Source organism: Pan troglodytes, chromosome 2 (assembly GCF_028858775.2).
Source record: "Pan troglodytes isolate AG18354 chromosome 2, NHGRI_mPanTro3-v2.0_pri, whole genome shotgun sequence".
In the NCBI taxonomy this organism is placed as follows: Eukaryota; Metazoa; Chordata; class Mammalia; order Primates; family Hominidae; genus Pan; species Pan troglodytes.
Window position 1 is genome coordinate 18,450,804 of NC_086015.1, and position 25,197 is coordinate 18,476,000.

At 53.1% G+C, this 25,197-nt stretch overlaps 1 protein-coding gene across 3 annotated transcripts in view; it reads left to right on the forward strand.

The window, feature by feature from the left end:
• SLC6A6 (solute carrier family 6 member 6) overlaps positions 1-25,197 on the forward strand; it is an 87,890-nt gene that overhangs the window by 48,530 nt on the left and 14,163 nt on the right. For all 3 annotated transcript variants that reach the window (XM_016940534.4, XM_016940535.3, XM_016940533.4), the window contains 5 exons: positions 7,834-7,966; positions 16,476-16,610; positions 17,817-17,920; positions 18,052-18,176; positions 22,140-22,252. In XM_016940534.4, the coding sequence (XP_016796023.1) occupies positions 7,834-7,966; positions 16,476-16,610; positions 17,817-17,920; positions 18,052-18,176; positions 22,140-22,252 (610 nt within the window). The remainder of the gene's footprint in view (positions 1-7,833; positions 7,967-16,475; positions 16,611-17,816; positions 17,921-18,051; positions 18,177-22,139; positions 22,253-25,197) is intronic.

Here is a 25,197-nt window from a genome sequence, read left to right on the forward strand (position 1 = left end):
GGAGCAATGTGAGGTCCTCAGGTTGGCCAGTCCTCACTCACACCTTCCAGAGGGACCGGGCCCTCGGGGGTATTCTGGGACCCTTGCCTTCCAGAATCTCCATTCTGAGCACCCCAGCTCCATTTTCTGGCCTGGAAGACACTGAGACAGTATTTATCTTTGGAAAGTGTCTGGTTCTGCAGGCACCTTCCCAAGCTTCTGCATGATCCAGATGGATTTGCTCTGTCCAAAGAACCCTGGCTGCCAGCTTGGTACTCACCTCCCGCTCCAGCTCTCACACCTCTCCTACCCCTGCACCCCCAGCCCCAGATTCCAGCAGAGCTTTGTGAGACCACCTGAACATTCACAAATAAGTTGCCCTCTTTCTAGAACCCTGGGGAAGATTGAGGGCCATGGAGCAGGAGCCTGGAAAGCAGGCTTAGGCAAGACCAGCACTGCCTCCTGTGACCTGCCTTCACAGCACAGGCCGAGGCCAGAGAACTACACCAGGGGACAGCTCAGTTCCAGCCCTGAGCCAGGTGCCGTGGGCAAGAAAGACCCGGCCTCCTGCCTTCAAGAGCCTTCTCTTTTCTTGGCATGCAATGGTGGAAAGGCAAGAGAACCAGTAGGGAGTAGTTGACTCCTGTGAGCATAGTACTAGGAACTTGCCCCTGTCATTTCTTTCAGTCTCTGCAGAGGCTTTCTAAGTAGAGGAAATAGCTAGGCGTCATCCAAAACTCTTCTTTCTACCTCAAATTCCACATCCAATTCACACATCTTCTTGGCTCCCCCTTCAGAGTATACCTACAATCTGAGCACTGTCCCCATGCACTGTCACCCCCATGGGACCCCCATCACTCTCACCCCCATGGGACCCCCATCACTCTCCTGGACACCAGCACTGGCCTCTTGGATCTCTCCGTGCCTTATCCTTGCACCTCTGTAACCAATTCTGAATCCAACCTGTTATTTCCCAGCTCAGAACCCTCTCATGGCTTTTCCCATGCTATGATCTCACCCTGGCAGAAAGGATTGAGACTATTTCAACACAGCAAGTGCTCACTGGGTGCTGAATCTCCTCATTAGTTCCATGTCTTCATCCACCTGCGTGGATCAGCAAATCACTACCTCTCTCTGGCTCACTTCCCCATCTGCAGATGGAGGAGCATATGAGCTGGGCTGTGAAGGATGAGTAGAAGTTCACTAGGCAGAAAAGGAGAGTGACAAGACAGTCTAGGTAGGAGGAACAGCCCATGCAGAGTCAGCATTCTGAAAGCACATGAGTATTTGGGATGGTTTGGCTAGAGCATAGGATGCACGGGTGAGGGACAGGTAGGGCCAGGGAGAAGGGTCAAAGCCTTGAATGTTAGGCGGGTACATTTGAACTTTGTTCTCTTGGAGGAGGAACCATAGAAGGTATATGAGAAGGGAGGTGGTGTGACTGAATTGAATGTGATTTTTGGACATTCCTTAAGGAACACACTGGTGGGAAAGAGAGGCTGGATGTCTGCTGAGCACTGACTGTATACGGGGCCTCGGAGGCCTCAGCCTTCAGCAGGTCTGGGTTCCCTTTGGGTGAAACTTATCTGAATCCCCCTGAAGATAGCCACCAACCCTGCAGCGTCTGACCCTGGGGTTTCTCTCGAGTGAATCTTGTCAGGATTTTTTGCGCGTTGCTGTCTGGGAGCCAGTTGGGCGGCAGAGCAGTGAGGATACCCTCGAAGGTTGGTCTTGGTGGCCCTCAAGCTGAAGCCCAGCCCCAGCTGTTGCTTCCTTTCACTTCTCTTATATGCCCCAGATGCATAGGTCCCTGGCCCGTCCTTTCCTTCAGCAGGAGTTGCTGGCAGGTGCTGCTGGCAGGTGCTCAGTAGTCTCTGGAAGTCAGGGGTACGAGGCACCAGGGGAGCGGAGCCATCTCCCAGCTTCTTCTGGGCAGGAAAGGTCCCTGTTGACCCTCCCTGCCAGCCCTTCCTCCCTCTGTTTTCACAGAGGAGGCAGCAGAGCAGCAATGGGTGACATTCCCCTTTCCTTGTGGGGGGAGACAAAGCTCAACTCTGGCTCCCACACATCCCAGCTGCACGACCTTGAGGCAGTGACCTCACCTCTCCACGCCCTCTTCTCTCCTCTGTAAACAGAAGTAGCGTGGTCCCAGTGACTCACAGCCTGGCTTGAGTGTTATGGAGCTAAGACCAGGGATGTGCTTTGCAGGGGGCCACGGGACACTGACGATGCAAGACGTGCAGTGCCCTGCCCGAGGTCACATGCACAGCTAGAAGGAGCAAAGCTTCCAGCCCTGGCATTCAGCACTGCATCCTGCCTCCAGCTAACCTTTTGTCTGTGTCCCCACCAGCCACCAGCCCAGAGCCCGGGCCGGGCCTGGGAGCCCAAGTCCATGGTCACAGGTCACATTGTGCCACATGTGTGTCTCCCCGCTCCCAGGTTACTCATGGGGTCTTCTCTCGGCCTGAACCCCCTACACCCACCCTGTGTGCAGTGCTAAGTCACCATTCTCAGCAGAAGCCAGTGAGCTGCACTTTCCCAGATCCTCATGAGAAGCCGCTGGGGCCCCAGAGACAGTCATTTCATGCTGGCTTTATAATTGAGTGCCGAGTTGCTCTGGGATGGGGACACAGAGCTTTTGTCCCCTGCTTCTCCTTGCTGTCTGGGGTCACCTCTGTCCCAAGGTCGCCCTGGAGGACAGGCGGGGCCAGACCTGGCCAGATGCCCTCCATCAGGCTGGAGCCGTGCCTTCCTCCTAGGCTCCTCCAGACCCCCTGGGAGCTCGGCACGTATCATTAGACTTTATTAGAATCAAAGAAATGAGTCATATTTGCAAACAAGGCCTGCTCAGCCAATCTTCCCCTGCAGCTGTCGGAAGGAGGAGGCGGTGGAGAAAGGCTGCACGGCCCCATGCTCTGGGCGGACGGGCCCTTTTATAATTGTTGCCTCTGCTAGTCTCCAGGGGAGAGCCATGGCCAATAAATGGCTGGCCTGCAGTCAAAAGGAAACGATTTGGCCCGCTAGGAGGACGTATTTACATCTCTGAGTGCCGGCTGGACGGCAGCAGGGCGGCCGACTCAAAACAGACGTCCAGGCAGTTCTTTTTTGGATCCCACCCTGGAGTGAATCATTACTATTCTTGGACAAGAATGCAGCTTACCTCGGAGTCTCCTCCCTCTGTATGAGACAGACGAGGAAGCTGGGGATGCTGGGGCCCTTGCCAAGGCCAGCACCATGCCCAGCACATGAGGTGGCTGGCCCCAGGGTGGCATCAGAAAAAAGGAACCAGGTCCATGGTTGATTTCTATCTGAGTGATTTCAGGTGCATTCCTGAACTTGTCTCAGCCTCAGTTTCCCCATCAACCAAATGGGTATAATTAATTTACTCAACTAATGTCAGCTGAGCACCTATTAGGTACCAGGCACTGTTCAGTGATCAAGATAGACATAGACCCTGCCTTCTTGGGACTGACATTTTAATGGGACAGGCAGACATTAAATAGATAGCACATATACAATTATAATATAAAAGCAATAAGTGATGAGAAATAGGCCCAGGGCAGGGGAAGGACAGTGACCAGGGATGTTTTTTACAGAGGGTGGCCAGGAACAGCTGCCCTGGGGATGTGGCCTTTGAACAGAGACCTGAAGGAAAGGAGCGAGGGAGTTTTGGAACAAGTGGCCGAGGGAAGCAGTTAGGTCCAAGGCCTTAAGGCAGGATCGCGTTCGACCTGTTCAGGGAATGTCCCAGATAGCAGCTAGGGTGGCTGAAGGAGGAGGAAGTGGTGGTGCAGTCTGGAGGATGAGGGTAGGGCTTGGGCGCCCGCACCCCCAGCCTGCCCAGAACACTTCCTCTTTACACCCGTTGACCTGTGTGTTTACTAATTGGCACCCACTCACTCTTAAAAGTGAGTCTGAATGGCAAGGTCAGAAGGGCCGTGTTGGCCGGGGAGCGGGAGCCCTGGGAGGACGTGGAGCAGAGGAGGGATGTGGCCTGACATAGGTATTGATAGATTCCCTCTGACTTGTTGGGGCAGGAGTAGAGGGAGGAAGACCAATGAAGAGGCTGCTGGAAATCATCCTGGGGGCGTCAGGGGCCTGGACAGGGGCAGAGACAGTGTGCTGGGAAAGCTGTGTTAACACTGTGGGGAGCCTGTGCAGCTTCCTCCTGGGGTACTTAGGAGGCACAGGTGAGTGGCAGCGCGCCATGGCGTTCCCTCGGCATGACACTCTACAGTTTACAGAGCACGCCGTCACTGCTGGGTAGGGATTGGCTGGGATCCTGATCGGCTGCTTTCTGGCTGGGAAGACCCTGGAAGTCAGACACGGAAGGGACTGTGGAGGGGCCTGCCTGAGATTCAGCCTGCATGGCTGCCCGAGATGTCTTTGGAAAGAATGTCAGTTGCTCTGGCCCTGAGCCTGTGTCAGGCTGTGTTGTGACAAATCCTGATTGATGAGATACATTGGTTTCAGTCCTAGTACGTTCACATGGCCCGTTATAAAGCTTTTCAAGAATTTAAAATAACTTTGATAAAGGTGATATGTGCACATTAAAAACATTGAAATAGTGCAAAAATACGTTGCAAAGCGCATCCCCCTCCCCCACACAGGCAGCAACTGCCACCAGCTTCTTGTGTGTCCTGCCAAAAATAGTGTGTGTGTATTCAAGTACAAATGTGTCTCTGTCTCCCTCCCTCTTTACACAGTAGGGAGCATGTCTCATGCACTGTTCTTCACCTTGCTTCTCTTCCTGCATTTTGTCTCCAGGACCAAGCTCCTTAGTAGGACACTGAGAACTTTCCTGTTTTACACCGCTGCATTGTATTCCAGTGTGTGCCTGCTCCACAGTTTACAAGCTCCTCTTGATGGACATTTGAGTCATTTCCAGTCTTTCACTCTACAGACAGCACTGCTTGAGGGGGGTACTATGTCTCTGGCCACCCATGCAGGTGTAACTATAGGAGGTAATCCTAGGAATGGAATTGCCTGATCAAAGCAAACGTCCCTGGATGGCACCATGAGGTCCTACAAAGGGACTACCACCAGCAATGGAGAAGGAGGCGGAGGACTCATTTTCTTTGTTGTAGACTCCATAGCTGGTCAGCTGCCCCGAACAAGTCAGTGTGGCAGCCTCCCATCAGTATTGGGCACCACTGGTTTGACCAGCATGGTGGTAGGAGAAGGGCAGATGCTGTTAGATGAGCTGGCTGCAGGCTGGGTATGGTCAGAATCAGGGCTCTGGAGTATTAAGCTTCTCAGCCAGCTTGCCCTGAAGAATCAAAGGAAAGGGTGTCTTGTGACTGGGCATCTTATCAGCATATAAAGCCCTTGTCCTTGGGATGTCCAGGGTCTGGTGGGCAAGACAGACATTTCCCCAGCGTGGGACAGGACAGCGGAAGACAGACAGGGGCTCTACAGTGAGTCTTCCAGAACCTCAGGGAGGCTTCCTTTGAGACCGAGGATAGTGCACCTGGTGGGCCTGGGAGATGGTGGAAAGGTGCTCTTCCTCCTCTCCTGGTGCTGCCCATTCACAAGGAAGTCTTGGGCCACTGCCCAGCCTGCCCTGGCTTTCACTGAAGGTGCTGAGCCCTGCAGAATGAGGAAAGGCTTTTTGTTTTAAAGCCGTGGCAGGCGCCAGATCCACATGCTTGGCAGGGCCCCAGCTGGGATGCGGTTGGCCGCCAGCCTGCCCTATAGAGATGCCCCCTGCCCCAAGGTGCCAGGTGATCCCAGCATATAGCAGAGGACTGAAGAGATTGTTAAATCAGCATATAGCAGAGGACTGAAGAGATTGTTAAAATTTAGGCTCCGTTTTCTCTTAAAATCAGACCAACAGTGTAGTGGAGTAGAGAGAGCACTGGTTTTGGAGTCAGACAGGTGTGGGTTTGCGGTGGCAGCTCTGTGTCACCTGCTGGCTCTGTGACCATGGGCAAGTGGACCCTCCAAGCCTTCGTTTTCCCCATCTGTAAAATGGGGTGAATGGCCTCTAATCCTGGGATCAGATGAGATAAACTGAAAAGGCCTTGGAAAGCAGGTGGTTGCTGGTAGCTTTTATTTCGTCCATCAGCATTATCATGTTGACATCCCTGGTGCCAGGGGGAGTCCACTGATGTCGCTGTGACCAGCAAGAAGAGGGCAAAGAAAAGCTGTCCTGTCTTATGGCTGTTAGTGGGAGTGTTTCACGGATTGGTCCTACAGTGACATGTGAACTTGCTGTCCTGTCTTATGGCTGTTAGTGGGAGTGTTTCACGGATTGGTCCTACAGTGACATGTGAACTTGCTGTCCTCCCAGTTGAGTCCATTCATTCACTCATTCACTCAACAGGTCTTTATTGAGGTCCTCCAATGGGCCAGATGCTGTTCTAGGTGCTGGGAACACAGCAGTAAACTAAAGAAAGGCCTTGCTTGAATGCCAGTTGAGAAGAGAATCTTGGATTTATTCAAAGTCCTTATGTTGAAGCTTCTCTAAAAAAAAATAAAATAAAAATGATAAAGGGTCTAGCCTGGTGTGCGTTCTGAGAACCAGAGCCCTGACTGTGGGGGTAATCCCACGGACTGGCTGAAAGCTTGGGATGTTCCAGAATGCTTCCCCAAGAGCATCCTGGGCAGGAGCTGTTATTCTCATTTTACAAAAGGGGAAACTGAAGCACAGAGTCACACTTCACTCCCTGCCCCTCCTGCATGGGAGTGTGACCTTCAGACAGGGAGCTGACTCCCATTAGAAGGAAACTCAGCTTCTTCCAGGGGTTCGCAAACACCCTGGAGCATGCAGACCCTGTCTCTTGTGGCCAGCAGCCTGTGGTGGACAGGTAACCTGGGAGGCCCAGTGGGCAGGGCCGATGTCCCTGTGCTCAGCGTGGCTGTCCTCGATCACTGTTGCAACAGTCAGAGCTCTGGGACCACGGGTGCCACTTCTGGGCATCAAGTTTCATGGCCTGGGCTGTCAGTACCCTGCATCGCCCTGGCCTGCTTTCAGATGCTGTCATCCATAAGAATGTCTGGGAGTAGGTACTTGTGTGCTTGTTTAGCAGGGCAGCAGGAATCAGCTCGGATTGGTGGGAAGCTTAAGTCTGGACTCCAAAGACCCACGCTCTGCCGTGTCATCCTGGGCAGGGTTGGTGACTGTCCCGTGCCAATTATCCTTAAAACCGTTTACCTGCCTCTCTCTGAGACCCTCAAAACCCTGGCAGGGCAGGGGAGGAAACCAGCATTGCTTAGGTGCCAGCTGTGTGCCTGAAACTTCCCTGGGCATCTGAACACCACAGTTAACATCTGCAAAGGTTTATCAAGTGCTAGCTGAATCCCAGACCCTGAATTTAGGACCTTGTGTGACTTAACATTTTAGTGAGAGATCCAGGTTACACATGGATGAATAAAATAATAAGGGACAATATTGGGGGAGGGCAACACTATAGACCAGGAGCCAGAGGTCTGGGAAAGTTGGCTAACTTCGTTCTGTCAGTGACGGAACGAACAGTAGAGCTGAGAATTGAACCTAGTGTTTGGCCCACGGTTGGCACTGAAGAAGGTTCTGCTGAAGTCCCAGCAGAAAATCAGTGCCCATTTCACAGATGAGGAAACTGAGGCTCAGGGGTTCCTTAACTTGCCTGAGGCCAGACTAAGTTGAACCTGGGTTTGCCTGAATCTGGAGTCTGAGTCTATCCTTTTCTTTTCTTTCCAACAACTCTGTCTCAAGACAAATGGGGATTCCTGGGTTTGGAAAGGTGAGGTGACTTATGTAAATGCAGCGCCTCAGGTGGGATTTGACCCCCAGCCTGTTAGTGTCTGGGCCTTGGCTCTCTCTACTCCAGGGCCAGGCCCCTCACTGACTCCTGGCTCTGTGTTTGCTTCAAGGCGCAACGTGCTGAGCTTGTCCCCTGGAATCGACCACCCAGGCTCTCTGAAATGGGACCTCGCTCTCTGCCTTCTTTTAGTCTGGCTAGTGTGTTTCTTCTGCATCTGGAAGGGCGTCAGGTCCACTGGGAAGGTAAGTTGGACTTCTGTCCGTCCCCTGCCTCCTGGAGAGCTGTGCCAGGCTGGCCCTCTCCCCCACTTCCTGCCTGCAATTAGCCACGCCCCAGGAGGGAGGTGGCCAGTGGTGGTGTGCTGATAAGCCCGCCCTCTGGAAAAAAGGAAAACTCAGGTTTGTTGTAGCGTTTGTCCATTTCATGGTGTCAGTGCTCCCACCATGTTTGCTTTCAAGCTGTCCACAGTTTAATGACCAGCTCACAGAATTCCTGAATATTGAAGAGTCAGGCTCTCAGGAGCCTACACGAGCTAGCCCCATCCACCACAGCTTTCTCATCTCAAGGTATTGGCAGTCAGTGCAGATGGTAGCAGATAACTAATGTTGGACTTCTAATAAATAGGTTAGCTGGTAACAGGAGGTTAGCCAGCAACCGTGGTAAGAGCCATTAGCCACAGCATGGACCCTCGCTTTGCAGAGGAGGCCACAAGCATTCCCATCAGCATTGCAGGGAGCTTCGTGGGCCTGCCCCAAACCTACAAACTCCAAGGCTGCATTGTAACATTATCCCCAGATAATCCAAGTGCACTTTATGGGTTGAGAGGCACTGGCTTAGATTTTAGCTGCTAAATCAGATTAACTGAGTTATAACTAACATTTCAGCCGGCACCTCCAATGTTAGTTGTTCAGGAAAGTGTTAGCTGATAATTAAATCATCCACTCATGGCCAAGGTGTTAGCTGTTAAAACCAAAGTATTATTCATAACTGGAGTGTTTGCTGCTGATTAATATGTCACATAGTGACTAGGATGTTAGTGATTAACAAATGTAAAATGTTAGCTTGTAATTTTAAGGTTTTAGGTATAACTGATACATTAGCAATAGTGGAAATGTTAACCAATAACTGAAATGTTACCTGTTACTAATTAGAGCCGAACTGTTCCCTGAAAACCTAGACACTGGCTGTTGTCATGGCTTTGCTGATGCCAAAGTCTGGTGCAGGGGTATGTTGTGATCACAGGCGTGAGCCTGAACCTAGGGCCCTAAGCTATAAAGAACAAAGGCGTTTGCTCATCTGCCTTTAGATAGTGCCCTGTCAACGCATTCCCCAGTGACTCACATGCCAAAAGAGGGAACGTCTCTTTAAGATCAAAAAACCCCCAAAAGTCAAAGGAGTGTCTTAAGATAGCATTCCAGATGGAGCTGTGGGCAGTGACCTTAGCTGCTCCAGCCACACAGTGGAATTGAGGGTTGAGGAATGTGTCTCCCTGGATAAAGAGCCCCCAAAGAGGCAAAATCATGGCTTTGTAGAGATCCAAGTAATTATTCCAGTCACTTACCCTGCAAGACCTGGGACTCCAGGGTTGCAAGAGGTAGAATGGGGGTGATCCTGTGCACCCCCCTCCAACACACACAGTGCCCTCTGCTTGTTTCTTGGGGCAGAACCACCCTGCCATCCTGAAGCCAAGGGTGGAAGGGAAGCAGTCCAGGCCTTGGACACCTGCCCGTGCACACCAGTGAGCACGGTCCTGCCCGGAACAGGCGGGGGCAGGGGACATGGGTAACTCCTGCACCTCCTTGGAGAGCACCCTCACTGTGCTACCCCGGTTCTCTGTCTTACAAGCACACCATTTTATTCCTTTCTTTAAACAATGAGAAAACTCAGGCTTAGGGAGGTCAAGTGACTTGTCCAAGGTCACTTCCTCCTCTCTGAGCCTCAGTTTCCTCCTCTATAAAATAGGTGATAGTAGGGTTAAAATGAGGTGTGTTAAACACCTGGCACAATGCTTGGCACAGACGGTTCTGTAAATGCTAATTCTCTTCTTTTTTTTTTTTTTTTTGTAATTTGAGGCGGGGTCTGGCTCTGTTGCCCAGGCTGAAATGCACTGGCTTGATCTCAGCTCACTTGTTGCCCAGGCTGAAATGCACTGGCTTGATCTCAGCTCACTTGTTGCCCAGGCTGAAATGCACTGGCTTGATCTCAGCTCACTTTCTGGGCTCAAGCCATCCTCAAACCATCCTCCCACCTCAGCCTCCTGAGTAGCTGGGACCACAGGCGCACGCCACCGTGCCCTTCTTCACTCTGCCTCAGTTTCCCCACACAGAAGTGAGAAAGTTTCTGTGGAGCACTGGTCCTGAGCAGTGCTAGAGACATCATCACTTACTTACGCACTAGTATTTTTTGAGCCTCTACTGTGTGCCAGGTGCTTTGTAGAAACAGGGCTGGGGGACATGCAGTGGTTCACAAAACAGACAAAAATTCCTGTGCTCCAGATGCTGATGGCCTGGCAGGAAGAGTCAGGTTGTAACAAAACGAATGGGAAAAATATATAGGAGTCAAATGGGGATGCGAGCTATGGGAAAAAGTCAAGCAGAGAAGGAGAATGGGGAGTGTTGGGAGCAATTTTGAATAGGGTGGCCAGGCAAGGCCTACCAAGAAGGTGACTCTAGGCAAAGATGTGAAGGAAGTGAAGGGCTGAGCCAGGTGCGTATGTGGAGGGGAAAATCTCCAGGTAGAAGTGACAGCCTGTGCAAAGGCCCTGAGGTGTGTTTGACCCAGACCCTTGGGGAGCACCCAGTCTGATGGAGGAGGCTGATGTCCGCCAGGGACAGTGAGCAACTTTTGAGACATAATGCAGAACACTGGAGAATAGTGTCAAAGCCAGAGAGAGGGTGCCAGGCTGCAGCTGTGGCCGAGCAAAGACGTGATCTTCCAGGGGTCCTCCCTCCTCACCCTTAGCAACAACCTCCTTCGTGGGGTGGCTGTAGGCCTCCCAGGGGTGGGCGTGATTCCCAGAACAATAGCAGAGCCTGGGCCAGGCCAGAGAAGCCAAGACAAACACAGTCAGGCTCTGTGAACTTCCTCAAGCCCCATGGCTGAGAGGCTGCCTGCTCGCTGGCCATGGCTTCCAGCCCTGGCCACAGACCAGGTTTGTGGCTGACGTGGGGGCTGGGCCCACAGGCAGCAGATGGACCTCATCCTGCCAAGGCCCTGCTCTCGTGTCTAGTCCAGCAAGGAGGAGTTGGAGGATAATGGAGGGAGAGCCCCAGCCTGAGAGGCTCAGGATCTGAGTTCAAGTCACTTTGCCTCTCTAGGTTGCAGTTTCCTTTTTTGTAATTTTCACTATTCCAGGAGGTTGAAACTAGGCTGCCATTAATCCATTCAACAAATAGTGATAACGGTGGCGAAAGCGCAGTAGCCTGTGAGTGCCGGGCAGCATTCTCAGTGCTGCTAGGTAGCTCATTGAATCCTCCTCATGGTTTTGAGTATGTGCAGTTATTAGTCCCATTTTACAGATGGGGAAATTCAGGTTCAGGGAGGCTCATTACCTTGCCCAGCATCCCACAGCTTGTCAGTGGCTGTGCTGGGATTTGGACCCAGGCAGCCCCACTCCCGACCTGGGTGCCCCACACTCTTCCGCCTCCTGTGCCCACCCCCGTGCCAACCTGAGGATGCAGTAAGTAGGGCACGTGGCAGGCATGTCCCTGCTGTCACAGAGTGGGGTCTGGGAAGGGGGCAGAGATCCAGACACTCACACAGGAAGTGCAAGCCCTGCAGACGCACAGGGGAGGAGGCCCCGGAGTGAGCATGGACGTTCACTGAGGCTGGGGCTCTTCGCTGTTGGCTTCCGGAGCAGCTCTTTTTGCCTGGTTAAAAACAAAGCAGGGGGTAGTCAGAGCCAGGTCCTTTTAGCTCTGGATCCCCCAAACTGCGTGACTTTGGACAAGGCCCTTTCACTTTCTCCGCCTCACCTTCCCCTTATGTGAAATGAGTTAGTGAAGCCCCTCACCAACAGCCAGGGCGCTGAGGATCCTTGGGGCCTGCCTAGGATCTCTGGGATCAATGGCGAGCCCTGCTGCCCAGGCCCTTACCTCCCAAAGGATGCCTGGCTCCCCCTGCTGCTGCTGCTGCCCAGACACTTACCTCCCAAAGGATGCCCGGCTCCCCCTGATGCTCAGCCACCCTCTTTTCTACTGCCCAGAGGGGATGGAGAAAAGTTGTCCTTGTGAGTTTCCTGGACAGTTGGGCCACAGGGCTTTTGGGTCTAGGGCTCAGAGGAGCCACGGAGGTTCACCAGCAAGAGTGGAAAAATACCACGTCCCACAGCAAGGCCTGCTGGGCCACCACCAGAGGCCCCTGGCAGCAGCTAGCACCAGCCTGTCCCTTGGGGATCCCGGGGGAGCCACGGAAAAGTTGAAAGCATGGCTCTCAGGGGCTTGTCCTCGGAGCAGCAGATTCTGCAAAGCAAGGGTGGCTTTCAAACCTGCTACTGTAAACCAAAACCCATCTGAGACAGGGGGCTCGATGAGCTTAGAGGTTTATTTTGCCAAGGTTGAAGATGTGCTCAGGAAAGAGACATGAGCCACAGTAGGATCTGTGGCCTGCACTTTTTCCAAAGAGAGTTTTGAGAACCTCAGTACATAAAGGGGAGGCCCAGCACAGTAGCTCACACCTGTAATCCCAGCACTTGGGGGGGCCGAGGAGGGCAGATTGCTTAAGTTCAGGAGTCCAAGACCAACCTGGTCAACATGGCAAAACCCTGTTTCTACTAAAAAATACAAAAATTAGCTGGGCATCATGGCGTGTACCTGTAGTCCCAGCTGCTCAGGAGGCTGAGGTAGGAGGATCTCTTAGGCCCGGGAAGTTGAGACTGCAGTGAGCTGTGATTGCACCATTGCACTCTAGCATGGGCGACAGAGACCGTGTCTTAAAAAAAAAATGTAAGGGGAAACAGCAGGAAGGGACAGAGGAACAGGTAATTCAGGTAATTATGCACGATGTCTCTCAGCAAATCTGCATTTTCCATAGGGTAGAGAACACACACATTTTCCATAGGGTAGGGTGTACACACGGTGGAGGAAGGAGACACATGCCTAGATGTGTGGGTGGATGGCTCATTTCTTGTCTCTTTGTCCGGCACCTGTGAAGATGAGCTGTGAGTTTACATTGTCAGGGTGAGGGAGGCCGCCTGGGGAGATATGTGGCCTGTATCTCACAACTCTCTGCTGAAGAACAGAAAGCAGGCCGGTTTTGTGCGTGTGTGTGACTCACTTCCCAAGCTTAACTTTTTCCTTCTGCATAGTGAGTTTGGGGTCCTGAGATTTTATTTTCCCTTCACACGGCTGAGGTGGCATGACCAGGATTTGGGGAGGAACAATGACACACATCCCAAAGGTGTGGGGACCTGACACCAGCTGGCCTGGATCCATCCCGCATCCACCACCAGTAACTGTGATTGCAGGCAGGTGCCCCCACCTCTCTGGGCAGTCTCCTCATCTAGAAAATGCAGGTGAGGCTGATGCCTGGCTCTTCTCAGTTGTCTGAGGATTAAATGAGTTAAAACTCATGAAGCTCTTAGCTGAGTGTCCCGCACAAAATCCGCACTGGCACAAAATCCGCACTGCGTAAGTGCTTGTTAAATAAACTAACTACGTGAAAACAAAGAAAGCCACCTCCACACCCCTGTCCCTGACACAAAGCCCTCTGGTCACAGACCGGTTGCTTGGCCCAGTGGAGGCCTGGCTGGCTTTGAAGTGGCCGCCCTCTGGAGACCCCTGCGGGGCTGCTGTCAGCAGCTATTGTTCGCCAGCCCGGGTGTGGCCCACAAAGGGCCCCAGAGGTGGGAACTGGTCGGGGCGCCTGGCCGCCTGTCCTCAGGAAGGGAGAGGCAGGTTGGTTTTCTTTTTTCACTTCTTTCCCCCCTTCTGTGGCTTCCTGATGTGCCCCCGCCCTCCACGTCTGCCTTCCCATCCTCGGGAAATCATGTAGGCTCCTGGCCTCAAGGAGAAGAGATGACGGTGGCTGGAGAAACTGAGGCCTGGAGGAACAAAGGACGCCCGGGGGCAGAGGCAGCAGTAGGGCCCACCCTGTCAGTGTCGGAGAGCCATCCTGACAGTGCCGGCCAAAGAGGCTTCTTGAATGCTCACCGCAGGCCAGGGGCCATCGAGCAAGGTCAGCGTTCCCTTATCCTCAGTGGACAGATGGGGAAGCTGAGGCCCAGGTCACCAGCAAGGGGTGGCAGAGGCAGCGTGCAACCCCTGGTAGAGGTGGCTCCCCAGCTGACCCACAGCCTCTCTACCCCTCGACCTAGAGTGGCAGAGTGGGAGGCAACCTCAGAGCTCCTACGGTCCCAGCCCTTTACTTCCAGGTGGAGAAACAGAGTCTAGAGCGGACAGCGGCTTCCTGGAGGTCTCATGGCAAGCCAGCCTCTAAGCTTGGATTCAGACCTGAGGGCCTCCCTACTGGCTGCCCTCTGGTCTTGGGGAGAATCAGTAAACTGCCAGTTGTGGGAGGCTTTTTGCTGGTCTGCTATGTGTGGGCTGTGGGGCAGGTCCCCATTCTGCTGCTTAAGGCCACGTGACCCTGGGCAAGTGATGGACTCTCTCTGGGCCTCAGTTTTATTGTTGCAAAATGGAGATAGTAATAAAACTTACCTCAGAGGGTTAGGGCACGGGCCAGTGAAAGTAGACGTCACAGCATTTGGAACAGTGCTAGGCACACAGTAAGTGCTCAATAAACGCTGCCTAGGGGTTGTTGGGCTGAGGGCAGCTGAGCTAAGCAGGCCCTGAAAGCTTTCTTTTTGCCCTTTTCCAAAGCCCCTTTCTCATTGTTTCTACTCAAAGGGATCATGGCCACAAGAATTTGCTCTGTCGAGGGTCGTGGTGCCAGCTAGGTGAGGTTTGGGGCTCTGTCACTATCGGTCAGTGTCTGTTACATACTTGGGCCCCAGCAGTGCCCTGGCACTGCACCCCCAACTCCATGGGCACATTGGTCCTGTTCTCTTCATCTCAATTTCCTCTCCTGTAAAATGGGTGCATTGACTGTGCAGTGGTTCCTCCAAGGTCCCCTGATCCCCAGATGCGGCCCAGGGCTCTGCCAACCAGTCTCAATGTTTCAAGGTGGCCACCATGAACTTTCTGCATGTCGAAGTAAAACACTTCATGCCTTTCTGCACAGAGGTTAGCCCTCCACAGGCTCTGGGTTCAAATCCTGGACTCCGTTGATGCCCTGGGCAAGTCCTTAAAGCCCACCGAGCCTCAGTTTCTCCACTGTAAACCACCGTCCTGGGGGGCATGGTGAGGATGAAGTGGGCTTGTGCCTGGGACGTTCCTACTCAGCCAGTGCCCTGCCTGAAACACTAGGATCGAACTGTCCATTCAGCCAGGCACCTTCGAACTCCTCCCAGGCATAATCTCTGTCTGGAAACTCCTTGTATTGAATAAGATGGGAAAATCCATCCATGAGAACTGAAGCCACAAACAGCGCTTGCAGGACAAGAGGAGAGAAGGTCTTTGGGAGGAGATGGCCACGTCGTTTCTAGTCCCCACCTCACACCTGATCTTGGCCTGTCTGGAACATGCAGTGTGACCCAGGGAAGGCCATGGGTCTCCCAGAGGCCTGGTGAAGGGGGGAGCCTTTCCTATTCCCAGTTAAGGGCCTTTGAGAGGCCTCATTTTCTTCCCTGAAGGTCTCGTCCTTCCAGCAAAATCAGTGTCAACAACAGGCCCTCTTTCTGGAGCACCTATGAGTGGCAGTGTTACAAGCATCATCCTATTGAATCCTCAGCTCACCCCTTGTTGAGGGGCTTCTATTACTCTTATCTGAATTCTACTCATGAGGAAACAGGTCCAGAGAGGTTAAGCAATGTGCCTAAGATCACACAGCAAATGAGGGGACGGAGCTGGGATTTGAACCCTTGCTTATCTGATCCCTGACCATAGGAATCATACCAACATTGTAGTTAGTTGTTAACTAATATGACCTGCATGCAATGGGCACATGCCATGGTTGGCAACCACTGGGCTGTGGCTTCTACACACGCACTTGATAGCTTACTCTCTGATTTTGCTTTTTCCACCTCTACGCCCTGGAATGTCAGTTCCACGAAGGCAGGGATTTGTTTTCTGTCTTATCCACCACTGTATTTTGTGCTTAGATGATGCCTGGGACAAACTATTTATAGGATGTTTTTCATTTAATCTCAGTAAATCTGTGAGGTGGGCTGGCGCTGTGGCTCACGCCTATAATCCCAGCACTTTGGGAGGCTGAGGCAGGTGGATCATTTGAGGCCAGGAGTTTGAGACCAGCCTGGCCAACCTGGTGAAACCCCATCTCTACTAAAAATGCAAGAATTAGCTGGGCATGGTGGTGGGCACCTGTAATCCCAGCTACTCGAGAGGCTGAGCCAGGAGAATCACTTGAACCCAGGAGGCGGAGGTTGCAGTGAGCCGAGATCGTGCCATTGCACTCCAGCCTGCGTGACAGCGAGGCTCCGTCTCAAATTAAAAAAAAAAAAAAAAAAGAAATCTGTGAGGTAGGTACCTGTATATACCCAGATTACAGATGAGGCAGCTGAGGCCTAGAGTGGTTAAGCAATGTGCCAAAGTCCGCACAGCAAGTAAGACAGCAAACCTGGCTCCAGAACCCCTGATCCTGACCAGTGCTCCCCTCTGCCTCTCTGAGAGGATGCTCAGACTTAGCAGCAGCAAGTGATGCCCACGGCCTCCTGAATCCCTCTCGCCCTCGCAGGTCGTCTACTTCACAGCCACTTTTCCATTCGCCATGCTCCTGGTGCTGCTGGTCCGAGGGCTGACGCTGCCGGGCGCGGGCGCAGGCATCAAGTTCTATCTGTATCCTGACATCACCCGCCTTGAGGACCCACAGGTACTGCGGGGCTGGGACACACCATCCTCCCTCCCATCCAGGGCTGGGCCGGCACAGGACAGGGCAGGATGTAGAGGCCACTGGCAGCACATCTTCCGTGGTTCTTCAGTGCACAGGTCTAGCTGGGCCACTGCCCCCTGGTACTTTTCCACCGGGCCTGTGGCGGGTGTGCCTGTCCACGGTGCTGATGGACCTTTCTAGCTGTGTGCATCTCTTTTCATGTCAAGGACGTCTGAGGGTGGCCACTTAGAGAGGCTGCTTTAGGCCCTGCACCAAGTAAGGGGGAGAAATCTTCTGATGAGCAAGTCTCCCGCTCGGACCCAGCTTCTGCCCACTGCAGCCACAAGGGCTGCTGCATCCTGGGGATGGGAGAGTCGGGGCCTGGAGAGCTGTGGGCTTCCTTGGCTGAGGGTGGAATTCAGAGTTAATGGCTTTGGAGGGTCCACGGGCAGATACCGAAAGCACACCTTCTGGCACTCAGCCTTGTGACCTTGGGGAGGTGGAGAAAGCCCTGGGAGATTTTCTGGGTTTGTTTGAGGACCTGAATCCCCAGGGCCTTCCGGTTGCTTCCCAAGAGCCTATGCTCTCCTTCCGCACCACCCTTCCCCCTGGACAGGACACAGTTGTGAGAGGGGTTGGCCAGCCTCGGAGGACAGCTGGGAAAGAGCTGCTTAGTGAAGATTCTGGAGAGCAGCTTTGCCTGCGTAGTTCCTTGGGACCTCCTTCCGCATTCTAACTTGGGGGTCTGCAAACAGTAACAACAATGGTGGTGACAGCAGCCTTGACTTACGGGCTTGCCATGTAACTGGCACTGGGCTGAATCGCCACTCTTTGAACCTGGGAAATAGCTCTATGGGGTAGGGCAAAGGAGCCCATTTTATAGATGTGAAAACTATCTGTAAACTGCAGGAGTGATATTTACTTGCCCACTGTCATTCCAGGGTTGGAATCCAGATCCATCTGCTTCTGAAGCCTCTTAACCCTGATGCTAGGTCGCTGGGAGGTGGGGTGTTTGATTTCTGGGGCTCCTTGCAGCTCAGTACTGCCTTGAAAGGCACCTTGGATTCGAGCATAAATGTTCCATTTGCATGTGCAAGGTCCCGTCCCCAGGCCATCGCCAGGTGGACATAACCCTCGCTGCCTCCTCCAGGAAGCCAGCTCTAACAGCCCTCCTCTCTTTCCTTGCCACCTCCCTCCCCCTCATAGGTGTGGATTGATGCTGGGACTCAGATATTCTTCTCTTACGCCATCTGCCTGGGGGCTATGACCTCGCTGGGGAGCTACAACAAGTACAAGTATAACTCGTACAGGCAAGTGTTGCGCCGGCGGGCCTGGTGGACTTTAGAAATGATGATGATGATGTTTAAAGAAAAAGAGAAGTAGGGAGCGTGGCTTCCTTGTGTTGTGAATTAACTTGCTCCCTGACATATGTGTAACTTAGGGACTGTATGCTGCTGGGATGCCTGAACAGTGGTACCAGTTTTGTGTCTGGCTTCGCAATTTTTTCCATCCTGGGCTTCATGGCACAAGAGCAAGGGGTGGACATTGCTGATGTGGCTGAGTCAGGTACGGTGGTATCGGTGGCAGTGGTGGTGGGCACTGCCACCTAGTGTGTAAGCCAAGTACTGCAGGCATGAAGCCAGACCCCAGGGGGCTTTGAGGGGGGACGAGCCTGGTTTCTAAAATGGACCCCCCCCCCACCAAGATGTCCCCCAAATATCAAAGAGTACAAAAGCCAAATTTTAAACATTTTTATTGCAATTTGGCCCGAGGGGTGGCAAAAGCATGGGGGGTGGTTAAGTTGGGGAATTTTTAGCTACCTTAGTGTGGTCTTCCCCGCCCCCCCCGTCCTTCCCCAGCAAACTCCTGGTTTCCACAACAGAAACCACTTTCCTAACTCAGGCCCAAGTCAGCCACCAATCGGCATTCCATCACCACCTTCTCAGCCTTGGTTTCTGTATTTTGCACTTTGCTCCCAGCGTGCTCCCTCTAAGCAGACGCATTCATCCATCCCACCGATTTCTCGTGAATGAGTCCCCACTCTGTGTCAGGCACCACCGTAGGCACTGGGTGCAGTGTGTGGGGGGAGGGGGTAGATGAGGGGACGACCTACTGGGACGGTGGCAGATCCAACTGGGGGTGGGTTGTAAGCACAGTGTCACCCCTCGGGGTGTGGGCCCTGTTGACCAGGCACTCTTCCTCGGGCTACCTGGAGTCACAGGCACGGCGGATGCCAGTGGCTTAGAATCACGGACTCTGCACAGACGGGGACCTTAGGAATCTGGGATCCCAGAGTTCCAGCAAGGTGCTTCTGGAACCTGAGAATCATGGGGCCTTCAGTTGCTAGAATCTGCAGTCTCTCAGGTGCCTCGATTCTGGGACTTGGCCATGGCTGCTTGAGGTCCTGGGTCTGTAGCTTTAATTGCAGTGGCTTGGCTTATGGGATTCCCTCAGGCTCCCAGGATCCTCAAAGTCCACCTTTCCGACCTCTCCACCCTTCCCCGGCCCTGCACAGTTTACTTGGAGGGTGGTCATCAGTTGGTTTTGTTATTTTACATGCTGAGCCCCCAGCCCCACCCCGTCCATGTCCTAATTTCATACAACCTCCCTGGGGCTACCTGGAGGTGGCAAGGTCCTGGGCTGAGGCTCCTTCCAAGCTGAAGGGAGAGCGTGGGGGTTATTAACTTCAGGGACCACGATAGACTAGGGCCAGACACAGCCGGAGGCCCTGCCGTTCCACTGCCCTTGACCTCCTGTGCCATCTGTATTTGGAACATGAGGCGATGTCCCAGTCCCTGAGTCCTAGAGCCCTAGCACTGGAGGGTCAGAAGGTGCCTCAGCATCACGTGTCCAGATGTTCCCTTCTCAGATGAGGAGACCAGCAACCTGAGAGCAAGGGCTTTGCCTGGGATAGGTGGGGCTACAACAGGGCTTTCTGAACATCCTGTCCACTATTTCTCCACTTGTCACATGCTGGACAGGCCTTCTGACACGAGGGTGTCCCCCTCCTGCCACCCAGCCCACCCTGGACACATGCAACAACCTCTGGCCCTTCCAGTGTGAGAATTTGGCCCTTGTGACCTCCCAGAGCCCCTGGCCCCTCCTCACTGTCTTCTTTGCTTGGCAGAGATGCACACTGCCCAGCCCCATCCTGAGACCCCTGACAACACTGCAGGACCCCCTTGGCAAATCCACATGTCACCCCCACACACCTCTCCACTGTCCCTGCTTCCAAAGCGGACCCTCAGATGTACTGTTCCCTCCACCGAGCCCAAAGAGCCCCCAAAAGCAGGCCAGAGACTGAGGACACAGAATGTAACTCCAGAAGTCCCCACGCCCCTTCGGGAGTTTGGCAGTTAGAGTGGTGAGGGGGAGCCAGGGATGATTTATACCTCCTCTGTAGATGGCTTGCTTTCAGCTGAGGGCTTGCAAACCAATCGCAATTGAGTGGGAATCTCCAGGAGTATGGAGTGAATTTGGCAATGGGAGATACAGATAGACACATACAATGTATCTTCCTCCATGGACAACGAAGTATTTTCATAGACACATATGTTGTCAATCTCAGTTGTTTTTTCCTCCCGTCCACTTCAAACACCTTGTCATTTATTCCCCACGGTGATGTCTGAACAGCCGGCACATCAAGGGTGATTATTTCTCTAATAAGCTTTTAACAAGCACCATATTGAGTGAAGTGCATTTGAACAAGATAATTATTTAGCCTAACAGAGTGCAAACAAGACGTGGCATGGCACATTGTCTGCTAGCAGAGAGGCATCCAGAGGTTCTCGGAGTGGCTGGATTATGTCTCCTGGACTTCTCTCTCTTGAGTTCACCATGCACTTTTAGAGAAAGACGCTCAGACCCTCTCCCAGAGGCTCGCTTGAGAAAGGCAAAACTAAAATACAGAAACGAGCGAATTGAGAATCTTCACAACGTCCCTGGTGGGTTGGGGGTTGTGGGGGCCCATTTTGCATCTGTCTTGCAGCTGGCTGGACTCGATTCCTCATTCAGTGTGGACCAGTCAGGGCCAACGCTGACGTTCTGTAGGGACCAGCGGGGCCCCGGTCTGGGTGGAAACGCCGCGGCTTTTGACTCCAACTTCAACTTTGATTCAAAAGTCATCTCACTGGGTCCTGGGGTCCATATTTTTCTGAACCTGGCCTTGGTTCTTTTGGGCATGTTCTGAGCAGTTTTGGGCTTGGTAACCCCTGCTCCTGGTGGGGGTCTCCAGCATCTCAGTGACCAACCACTCTGTCGCTGCCCAAGGATATATTTTGGTCAGGTTTTCTCTGGATTGTAAAAGGACACACCCTTCCCTGCCACACTGGGGGTGTTAACACAGTATAACGTGGTTTCTGGTTCCAATTTATTGTAAAGTTGGGTTTTGCTTTTTGTTTTTCATTCTTGAGCCATTCGTCTGGTTTCTAATCCCTGCTGAACAGCTCCTGCTCTGGCCCTTTTTGTTTCCTGCTTCTTGACTTTTTTTTTTTAGCTGTAGATTTTACTTTCTTTTGCTGCCCTCGCTTCTCAGACCCACAGGTCTCAGTTAACAACTAAATTCTTTCCGTTGGCATCTGCTTTCAGGCAGGCTGGAGACAGGAGGAGACATTTCTCTCTGTCTCCGGAATGTCTCCCATCAGAGACATCCCCTGAGCTGACAGAGCTCCCATCTCCCCAGCTCTCCCTCAGGTTCTATCCAAGTCCCCTCTTTTGAAACCCAGAGCCCTTTTCTAGTGACATGGTGTCTACCTCTGAGAATCTAAACACAGGAAGGCTCCTCGTGAGTCATTTATGGCCACCTGCCCCTCACTTTTCAGGTGGGGAAACTGAGGCCCTGAGAGGGTATGGGGTGATTCAAAAAGGAAATTGGAAGAGGATGACTTGGATGCAGGCCTGGGACCTTGCCCCTGCACCCATGTTCCCTCAGCTTTGGGCCCTGGTTGGCCCAACCTTGACCTCGTGGGCTTGGCTCTGACCTTGCCAGGGAGAGCCCCACAGATGCACCCCTGAAGAGACAGACCTCCTGTTGGGCATGGTTTTGTATTGGTTTTTCTTTCCACTCCTATGGTGTTTTAGCCATTAACTCAAAAATAGAAACCTTCCCTTTGCAAAGGAGACTGGGCGGTCAGGTCACCACCACGCTCCCCCGCCTCCTTCCAGCAAAGGCTGTCCACTCGATGGCTTTGCTTTGGGGTGGGAGGATCCTCCCTTTCCTTTGTCTCTGCAGACCGAGCCCTGGGCTCAGTCTGCATCCTACCCCAAATAACCACGCCCCGATGGATGCTGGTGTGTGAGGAGGCCACGTGTGCTGTGTAGGAGACAGATGCTAAAACCGGGCCCCTCCTGAGCCCCAGCGTGTCCCACCCAAAAGCGAGACAGGCCTGGTCTCTTTCCCCAGGCCAGAGTTCAGACCTGGCTCCCTGCTGTATTTGGGTCTGAGTGTCTTTGTGTGAGCCCAGGGTTCCCAGTGGCTTGGTGGCTGATGTCTCCTCCCCTGTGCCCCTCCCCGTTTTCTTTCCTTTCTAGGTCCTGGCCTGGCCTTCATTGCCTACCCAAAAGCTGTGACAATGATGCCGCTGCCCACGTTTTGGTCCATTCTTTTTTTTATTATGCTTCTCTTGCTTGGACTGGATAGCCAGGTGCGTATAAGGGATAGCCCTGGGGCGACTGCCCCTGTGGGGAACCTGACTCTGGGAAAGCCTCCTTATCCCACCTGGGAGGTGGTCAACCCCCTTCCCCCCTCCAGTCAGACTTCCAGTGCTTCAGCTGTGAGGGTTCCTCCAGGACACCAGGAATAGAAAAAGCTCTGCGTCCCCAGAAAGTGCATTTGAACAAGATAATTATTTAGCCTAATGGAGTGCAAACAAGACGTGGCATGGCACATTGTCTGCTAGCAGAGGGGCATCCAGAGGTTCTCGGAGTGGGTGGGTTATGACAGGGACACCAGGGCTTGTGGTTACAGTCAAGCCACAAATGACGAATTGGAGGTCATGACTCAATAAGTCATGATGTGCTCCAGTGGAGTGTCGGCAGGGCACAGGAGGACATGGCAGATGGGCGATTCGGAGAAGGGACCCACATTTCTGTGTGAGCTGATCATTGTCTGGGCCATCGTAATCAGTTGCAAGTGCCCAGGAGAAGCCTACGCCACACTCAGGATTCTGTGCTCCCTGGAGCGTGCGAGGGGCTGGGCATTGGCTCCCTCCCGTGCTTTCTACACCGCACAGGCCGGGAGCCTCGCTCAAACCCGCCCTGACCTCTGGCTGTCCTGGCTTCTCCCCTCCCAAGGCAGGACTCTTGTCTCCACTGAGGTTCTTTCCTGCACTTCTAAACCCCGCATCCCACCCCTTCAGGGCTCAGGCCTCCACTAGAAGGTGACTCATGGCCAGGGAATGCCAGTGAGAGCCGATGAGTGGCTGCATCTGGCTGTAGAGTAGCCAGTGCCTAGTGTGGGGTAGTCAGCAGTGCTCGGAGGACAATTCACTTGAGCTCCTGGGCCCCTTTCCCTGGAAATAGGTGTATTTTTGACAGGGTCTTGTTGAAACAACAGTTCAGAGCACAGGCATGACTCCAGGAGTAGGGATTTATGGCGTGTGGGACAGGCTGGTAGTGTCCCCAGCCCAGCATGAGCCCCTCAGGCAGCGCCATGCAGGTGGGCCACTGAGAAGCAGGTAGGATGTAGACTGTGTAGTCTGGGTCTGGAGGTCTGAATGCCTCTTGGGAAGCCTTTGAGCAACTGAGACCCCCTGAGAGGTTGGAGCTTGCAGCCAGGGTGGGAGAGCCCTTTGTCCCCCTCCCCGGGGGCCAAAGTCTTCAGAGTCATTGTCCCAAGTGGGTCCCCAGAACCTGGTAGGGGAAAAGTCTCTGAAGGTCAAGCAGAGGAGGGTGAGTCCAGAGAGAGGAGGCGGCCAGCCAGCAAGGTCAAGAGCAGAGCAGGGGATTTGGCAGAGAAGGGGGCAGGATTAGCAGAGAAGACAGAACGAAAACATCAGGGAGACGGAAAACAAAATACTTCTGCAGTTGTTGATAGACTTGAGCTGAATAAACAAGCAGGAGGACTCCATTAATCATTCCTAGTTAATGAGTTTGGCCTTCAGAGGCCCCAAGCAAATGGCTTTTATAACTTCTTCCAGAGCTCTAAGTGAAAGAAAAAAACAAAAACAGAGGTTAATAAATGACAAGGCATGACATCTTCATGGGCCCAAAATAGGCCACTTGGGCTTTGGAAACGGCTCCCTGAGCAGGTGGAGGTGGTCACTCATTAGATTTTCTCCCCAGGAAGTGGGGCCTGGTGGAGGACACGCATCTCTCAGGGAGGCCCCGTGTCAGTGGCACACGGAGAGAATCTGGTGGGCTCTCACAGCCACTCCTCCTACTTTGCAGAGCGAGGAACTCAAGGCTCAGAGCAGTTAGATGACCTGCCAGGGACAAGGGTAGAAATCGAACCTAAGTCACTGGTCTCCCAGGCCCCATGTCCCAGGGAACCAGGATGGGAATCTGATGGCACAGGTGGGGCTTCCTCTTTTGTATCTCTTTGCTTTGTGAACTTGGGGAAATGGGGAAGGTTTTGCAGATGCCAGCAGTGTGCCTCACCCACTGCCAGCACTGTGACAGGATCAGAGCCCTCTGCCGTAAGAGGTGTTCCCTGGGTGCCGGTCCTCATGGCAGGCTTCTGTGTGTGCGTGTGTTTGGGGTGATCCACATTTACCATCTAAACCAGGTTTAAGTGCACAGTTCAGTGGCATTAGTACCTTCAGACATTGCGCGGCCATCACCACCATCCGTCTCCAGAACTTTTTCCTCTTCCCAAATGGAACCTCTGTCCCCATTCAACACTGACTCCTAACTCCCCAGTTTGCCCTCCTGCCGGCCCTGCACCTGGCTTTTTGTACATGAACTCCTTAAGCTGCAGTGTTGCGATGCCTGGGTACTATTTTTACCCTTCTTATAGCTGAGGAAACTGAGACTTAGAGAGACCAAGAACTTAGCCAAGGCTCCACACAGCTAGTTAAGGGCTTGATGCCAGGTCTGCCTGTCTGCAGAAACCATCTCTTACCTGCTAGTTTGTCCCAATTGGCCTTCCCCTTGAATTCCCCCAAAATAACTTCCTCCTGTTGGAAGTATGGAGATCTACAGCCCAGAGGCAGAGGCCTCCCGCTGATGTTATTCCGTCCTGGGCAAGGGAGCAGGGGGTGTCACCCTGACTCATCAGGGGTTCCTACCATTGGCGGGAACAGTCCGTCTGGCCTAAGAGCCATCATACTGCTGCGCCTTTCTTGGTGAGACAGGGTAGAGGAGTCAGCCATGTGGAGGCAGATGCCTGTTGCCATCCAGGCTACCCAAGAGGGACATGGTTTTTTGTTTGTTTTGAGACAGAGCCTTGCTCTGTCGCCCAGGTTAGAGTGCAGTGGCGCAGCCTTGGCCCACTGCAACCTCTGCCTCCTGGGTTCAAGTGATTCTCCTGCCTCAGCCTTCCAAGTAGCTGGGATTACAGGCATGTGCCACCATACCTGGCTAATTTTTTTTTTTTTTTTTTTTTTTGTAGAAACAGAGTTTTGTCATGTTGGCCAGGCTGGTCTCGAAC